Here is a 6,834-nt window from a genome sequence, read left to right on the forward strand (position 1 = left end):
CTTCTATGGCAAGAACAGCCCCGGATACCTCACCCCCCTGGAGAGGAGGGTCCTGAGGGAGTGTTTGCCCCGCCCTGACCCTAATCCCGCCCCTAATCCCGCCCCATCTGTGGTCAAACAGAAGAAAAGCAGAAGCATCTCATCAAAGAAAAAGAAGCCGTCCAGACCCAGCAGGTTAGCTTGAAGCTTCTTCTCTTCACCTGTGGGGGGCGGCAGTGACCCCTGTGTCTGCTTACAGTCACGGCAATGCTGATGATCACAAACCAGGAGGCGGGGCTACAGCCAGGCGGTCAGAGGCCGCCCCCACCCTCATCTTCAAAGCCTCCCTGAAACCGAAGCCCCACCTCTATGTGGGGGCCGCCTTCTTCGGGACCGGCAGGAAGCCTGCGTCCATGTACAAAAGGTCCACCCCCAAGTCATCTAGGCCCGCCCCCAGCAGGAACCCCCCCCAGCAGGTAAGAGGCTGTGCCCCTCCCTCAATGACCACTAACCCTAAGGGGCTTTTGTCTGGTCCTTCAGGTGAAAGATCAATCATTCCAGTGATCAGAAGCTTTGATGACTCTGATGTGATCAATGGTTCTGATCGTTCCCAGCAGGCGGAGCAGAGGAAGAGGAGGAGCGCTCTAGAGGATGAAGATGTTCAGAGTAGAAGGTGATTCTGTTTGAAGGTCGATGTTTCTACTGGACTCTCTCTAAACACCTTCACCTTCATCTTTAGCTCCGCCCCCGATCAGCAGAAACTCACCAACCAGCAGCTCCAGTCTGAGAGTCTGAGCTGCACCAACCAGGTACACACTTCACCTGTGCGAGCGCAAACCTGTGTTTTCCTGCTTGTGTTAACTAGAGGTTTGTGTCGTTACAGACGGACTCTTTGATCTTCTCAGTAGACTCCGCCCCTCCCAAAGGTGTGTGTTTGTTGCTGCTGTTGTGCACTTGGGCTCCAGACCAGGATCGGACTAATCGTGAAAATCAACTTTTAGATGTTTTCAGTGGATTAATATCTTCAATCCTCACTGTAAAGAACCTCAACGTGCTTTTCTGAGAAACCCTGCAGCCCCTCCCATACCCACGAAAACGAGCAGGTCCTCTCATGCTGATGTCACAGAGTGAGCCCGCCCCCTTCAGGAAGAGTCTGTAGTGCCAGCTCCGCCCCCAGAGCTAGCAGTGACCAATAAAACTTCATTTTAGAGCAGAATACCGTGTATCTTCCAGCTGTCCGTCTTCAGTCATTTCCAGCTCAAACTGGCGTTTGTTACTTTAGATTCGGGGCTCTTTAAGACCCCCTCATGCTCTCCTGTGGGTCCAGATGACCCCACGTTTAATGTAAACATGCCTCGCATAGCACCAGAGTTACAGCATTTAAAACGTTCTCCGCAGTTTGAGATCAAAACGGGGAAACGGCCGTTAACTGAACTGTTACACTCATCGACAGTCTCGACCAATCGCAGCACCTCTAGTGTGCACGCTCACATGCACGCACGTATGAGGCTGCGTGAGGTAAATTCTGAGCTCTTCTGGAGCTGGTTCTGGTTCCTGACGGGTTCTGTTTGGTCCTCCAGAGTCGGCTGCTGTTTACCCGATCTTTGGTTCTGCTTCAAAAAGGTGGGTGTGGCCTGAGAGGTGGGTGTGGCCTGAGAGCAGCTTCCTGCTGAGCGGATGATGGAGATGTTTGTCTGCAGGGTCAGGAGAGCGTCGCTGCCACCATCCACCTCCTGCAGCTCCTCTGGGGGCCTCCTGCGCTCCCTCCAGCCTCCTGCAGGAGCGCCGACGGAGAGGAGCGTCCGCAGAAAGAGGGAGGGGGGGCGGAGCGACCAGCTGATCATTGTGAGTCTTCAGACGATGAAGGACAAACGTTGATCTTCTGTTTTCAGTGTTGGTTCTGGCTGTGAGGGAGCGGTCTACCAGCCAGAGGGTTAGTGGTTCGATTCCCTGAACCTTCAGCTGGTTTTCGTGAAGCAGAACTTTCAGCCAGAAAGTTCTTCTCCTCACTGAAGTCAGAGCTGCGCTGCCTCTGTGCCGCCTGCAGGGGGAGCCGTGCAGGGTTAGGATACAGGAAGGCCATCACCTTTCAGAGTGCGGGTGGTGGGGTCACGCTGATGCTGACCCCGGTGGGTTCTGGAGTGTCTGACCACAGACTTCCCGGTGTCGTTGGCAGGACGCGGGTCAGAAAGGCTTCGGAGCGACGACCTGCAGCTCCTGCGGGATGGTCTACAGCGCCGACAACCCGGAAGACCTCTTCCAGCATTCCCATTTCCACCTGAAGCTGCTCGGCGCCCTCAAGTTTGTGGTACGACAGCAACAACCGCACGGCTCTGGACTAACTTTCTGTACCGGTTGCAGCGGTGCACCTAACTTTTTTTCGTAGGCGACCTTCTCGACCTCATTACAGTTAAAACATGGTCGCTTTCGTTTTTATTTACTGTCAATATCTGCATTTTGAAATGATTAACTGAAGCTCTTTATTTGAAACACAATTCTACAACAACTACTACATTTATATAGAATATAAAAATTAATACAAATATTCAGTTTGGAAAAAGCTTAAATTAGTGACAGTAAGTGAGATGGGTGGAGCCTGAGTCTCCTTGCTCGGCTCCATTCTGGTCCATCCACCTGTAGACAAACGGATCCATGAACGTCTTTGTCTTCCCGTCTGAGCTGGAATCTGGATCAGAACTGAACGTCTGGATAGAAACGGTTTTGATGGCTGTCTTTGTTGCACGTTGGAGTGTGAGGGGCTGTAAGCTAGCAGGAGAGCGAGTGAACAAAGACTTCATGAGACATCAGAGTGAGGGTTACTTCAACAGCCCCGCCCACAACTCGGAGATGAATTTCTAATGAACTCCGGTCGCTCTGCAGAAACTATGTCCTAGCAGAATCCTAATGAGAAGAGAACTTTAAAACGCTCTGGAAAAGATCAAATATAGTCTGACTTTACAATCCTTCACAGAGCTGAAACTTCAACTAAATAATAAAAAACAAACTTTTCAACATTTTGTGATCAGTACAGATCATTTCAATTTTTCTAATTTTCTTTAGTTTTTTGAAACATTTTTTATTTTTTAGAATCGTTTTGGTTTGTGGATTTTTCTTTTATTTCTAAAACTTTGTTTTTTTTATTTGGTTTTTGTTTTAATTTGTCATTGAGATCTTTATAAGGTTCTGTCATGATTTTATGTCATCTAACCTTCAGGGCCACCGTAGTTGACGCTAAAACTCCAGTAACGTCTTTTCAGCCATAAATCTTCCACCGTTCACGCGACTCCCGAGAATCAGCCGATTCTGACGTGGGAAAAGCGTCTTTTCTTTCCTGCTTTGCTCCGATACACGTATTAGTAACGTAGACGCTCATAACGAGCACGGAGCTGCTTTTCCTCGCCGCAGGATCCGCTGATGAACGTGGATTACACTTCATAAGTGCTGTCGGCGCATCATCACGGGAGACGATAGGACGGAGTCACTGCAGCTCCGTGTTGAAGGATTTGAACAGAATGTTCCATTCGCTGCACCTGCCGTCAGCATCGGGGGCGCGTGCACGGGGCGCGTGCACGGGGACCCAAATGCTGGCGGCGTGGAAGCTCCTTCAGATGTCCTTTCTGATAACATCATTGGTTACGCTGCTCTCACACACGAAGACTTTTGGAGTCACGGAGATTGTTTCCCTCAGAGTCTTTTTAGGTGCACCCATAACAAACCGAGTCACGAATGCGACTAGATCGGTCGCACTCGAGAGCCCTGAACTGGTTACTGTAATAGTGCATGTATATTATGGGATGTTGGGAGTTCATTAAGGAACCATCAGAGCAGATCCATGCTGCTGCTGTTTTTGATGACCTGCAGCCCGGTGGGGGGGGGGTCATGTAGGACCTGCTCTCTGTGGGGGGGTCGTGTCAGCGTTGTGTTCTGGTTGCAGGGCTGGAAGAAGGAGCGGGTGGTGGCCCAGTTCTGGGATGGAAAGATGATCCTGGTTCTGCCGGACGACCCCAAACACGCTGTGAAGAAGGTAAGGCCGGGTCGGCCGGTTTCAGTCCTCGTCAGCGGTGCTGACGGTCTGTTGGTGCGCAGGCGGAGGACGTGCGGCGCGTGGCGGACGACGAGCTGGGCTTCCAGCAGGTGGCGCTGAGCCGGCCCTCCCAATCCAAAACCTACCTGTTTATCAGCACCGACCGGACGGTGGTGGGCTGTGTGGTTGCTGAACCCATTCGCCAGGTGGGTTTGATGGTAGTCACTGCTGCCGTCCCAGACCCACGCTAACCCCCCGTCCCCCCCCAGGCGTACAGGGTGGTGCAGCAGGCGGTTGTAGCCGAGGCCTCGCCAGACGACTTCATGGAGCGCCATCGCGCCTGGTGCTGCTCCACCGTGCCAGAACCCGCTCTGTGCGGCATCAGTCGCATCTGGGTCTTTGGGCCGGCCCGACGCCAGGGCGTGGCCACCCGCATGCTGGACACGGTCAGGTGGGGGTCCACGCCGCCTTTCTGCTCTGAAATGTTGAGCTCTTCCTGATGCTCCTCCCCTTTTTCCCAGGAGCACGTTTGTGTTCGGGAGTCATCTGACCACAGAGGAGCTGGCGTTCTCTGACCCCACCCCTGATGGAAAACTGTTCGCCACCAAGTACTGCGACACCCCCACCTTCCTGGTCTACAACTTTGTTGCTTGAATGTTTCTGCTGAAGTTCTGAGGTTTTATTCATTTTTCTGTTTGTTCTGAGAAACCTGGAGCCTCGTTTGGTTGTACAGAACTTTAATAAACGTTATGATTCTATGACATCACTGTGGTTGTGCTGGGGGGGCAGGGGGAGAACTGAGCATGCTCAGTGCGGGTCCTCCAGGACGGCGTTGCTCTCCAGAGCCTGGACGATCTGGGATGCAGACGGTCTCTTCCTGGCGTCTTCCTCGGTGCACACATAGAAGAGCTCCACCATTCTCTGGTAGGAGCTTCCCAGAGGCTCCGCCTCCAGCGGCGGCCGCGTCCCCAGACACTCGTAGTAGGCGTCTTCGTCGAAGGTCTTCTCCATGGAGTCTGAGAAACAAGCGCAGTGTTGGTGACCCACAGACACAAGCGCTGCATCGAGCAGCAGCTCACCTTCACCTCCCCCCTCCTCCTCCCCCTCCAGCATCTCCAGGTGAGGCATGGACAGCGTCATCATCTCCCACAGAGTCAGACCCAAGGCAAAGATGTCCGCCCGGTCCGTGATCACGCCCCCCTCCAGAGCTTCTTTGGGTGTCCACGGCTCGGTGCCGATGTATTCTGCTTCCGGGTCAGAAACTGCAAACAGGAAGCTGTTAATGAGCAGCTGCTGTTTTCAAAATAAAAGACAAAAATCAAGAGTTATTTGTTCAGCGAATCAGCTTCCTCTGAACAATGACGTCTTCTGCATCCTCTAACTCTGGTTTAAATGATACATCTTCAGCATAAACTCACCAGCTCGTTGCGGCGAGTTTATACAGAGAAAACATTAATACCCAGAAGTCCCTCGCCCTGCCGGCGCCGGCCACAAAAAAAGAAAACTTGCCCCTGAAATCAACCCTCGACCACAACGCCTTGTTTTAGGCTTTCTACCTTTTTTCCCTTTGAGCATGCTCAGACTGGACGTCCCACCTGTCATGTTCTCGTCCAGCTGCAGAGACACGCCCACGTCGCAGATCTTCACACTCTCAAAGTCTCCTTTGATGACCACGTTGCAGGACTTCATGTCTCCGTGCAGCAGCTTCTTCTCGTTGTGAAGGTACTGCAAACACGAGAGGCGTGAAGTTCTGCAGAAGCACACAGACAGAAAGGAGGCGGGGTCTCACCTGCAGGCCGCGGGCCACATGCAGAGCCACCTTCTCGATGTTGGCGGCGGGGAACGCCTTCAGACCCTGCTCCTTCCTCTTCTCGATCAGGTCGTTGAGGGACTGCTCTCCGCCGTACTCCATGGCCAAACACTCGGAGCCGTCGGCGGCGGTGGCCACGGCGCGGAAACCTCAGAAAGAAACAGAGCATCCGGTCCCGACTGCCTTAAAGACGGTTCAGTTCCAGTGACACACCTGAAGCCCCTCCTCCTGGTCTACAACCCCCCAGAACGTCAGCATGAAGCAGCCCTCCTGATTCTGATGCTGTCAGTGAGTTTTCTGCAGCTTCAGCCTGAAGTCGTGTTTCAGTTCCTCTCTTTGGATAAAAGTGTGATAACTAAATACATATTTCAGTTCTGGTCTATGAACGTGTTCAGCTAAATATTAAATGGTGTTCAGTCATTCAGAAAATACTTTTGTCTGTAGAGACCTCCTGTAATAAGCCCCGCCCCTTTCCCCCATTCTTCCTATTGCTGTGTTTTCTTACCGACGATGTTGGGATGTTGGATTCCTTGCAGGAGGCGGGCCTCTTCCTTCAGACGGTTCTGGTAGACGGCAGCCTGTCTGGACTCACATTTGCTGTTGATCTTCTTCACGGCCCACGGAGACGCGTTCATCTGCTCCTCCCTGGGGGAGGACGCACAGGAGCTGCTCAGTCTGCTCTGATCCACAGACACCTCCCTTCTGAGTGACAGGCCGAGTCCGAGACCCGGACCAGCCGAGTCCGAGACCTGGACCAGCAGAGACCTGGACCAGCTGAGACTTGGACCAGCCGAGTCCGTGACCTGGACCAGCTGCTACTGAATGGGTACATCTGTAACTCAGATAATTTAGTTTATCGTTTTCAAAATGCAGAGAAGAAAACAAAAGAAACATCTGATCCAATCTCTTTAACAAATGAACTTAACGGTAATGAACTCAGGTGAAGGATTTGATCAGATCTCTGATCCACCAGCATCTGCTGGGGCCCGTTTCAAGAAGCAGGTTCAACAAATTTAGAGTT

At 52.4% G+C, this 6,834-nt stretch overlaps 2 protein-coding genes across 3 annotated transcripts in view; one reads left to right on the forward strand and one right to left on the reverse strand.

Moving 5' to 3' along the window:
- The window catches only part of esco2 (establishment of sister chromatid cohesion N-acetyltransferase 2), a gene marked incomplete in the record, with an annotated part of 5,744 nt that extends 980 nt beyond the window's left edge, over nt 1-4,764 (forward strand). The window contains 12 exon segments of the mRNA XM_036215468.1: nt 1-174; nt 239-455; nt 597-652; nt 719-788; nt 863-905; nt 1,560-1,602; nt 1,680-1,824; nt 2,156-2,287; nt 3,914-4,003; nt 4,066-4,209; nt 4,273-4,454; nt 4,525-4,764. Of these exon segments, the coding sequence (XP_036071361.1) occupies nt 1-174; nt 239-455; nt 597-652; nt 719-788; nt 863-905; nt 1,560-1,602; nt 1,680-1,824; nt 2,156-2,287; nt 3,914-4,003; nt 4,066-4,209; nt 4,273-4,454; nt 4,525-4,657 (1,429 nt within the window).
- Nucleotides 4,724-6,834, reverse strand: part of pbk (PDZ binding kinase) — a 7,794-nt gene continuing 5,683 nt past the window's right edge. For both annotated transcript variants that reach the window (XM_024264022.1, XM_024264021.1), the window contains exons 3-7: nt 6,319-6,458; nt 5,793-5,962; nt 5,599-5,728; nt 5,083-5,265; nt 4,724-5,019 (exon numbers count right to left, since the gene is read on the reverse strand). In XM_024264022.1, the coding sequence (XP_024119790.1) occupies nt 4,811-5,019; nt 5,083-5,265; nt 5,599-5,728; nt 5,793-5,962; nt 6,319-6,458 (832 nt within the window). In that variant the 3' untranslated portion in view covers nt 4,724-4,810. The remainder of the gene's footprint in view (nt 5,020-5,082; nt 5,266-5,598; nt 5,729-5,792; nt 5,963-6,318; nt 6,459-6,834) is intronic.

Source organism: Oryzias melastigma, linkage group LG15 (assembly GCF_002922805.2).
Source record: "Oryzias melastigma strain HK-1 linkage group LG15, ASM292280v2, whole genome shotgun sequence".
Lineage (NCBI taxonomy): Eukaryota > Metazoa > Chordata > Actinopteri > Beloniformes > Adrianichthyidae > Oryzias > Oryzias melastigma.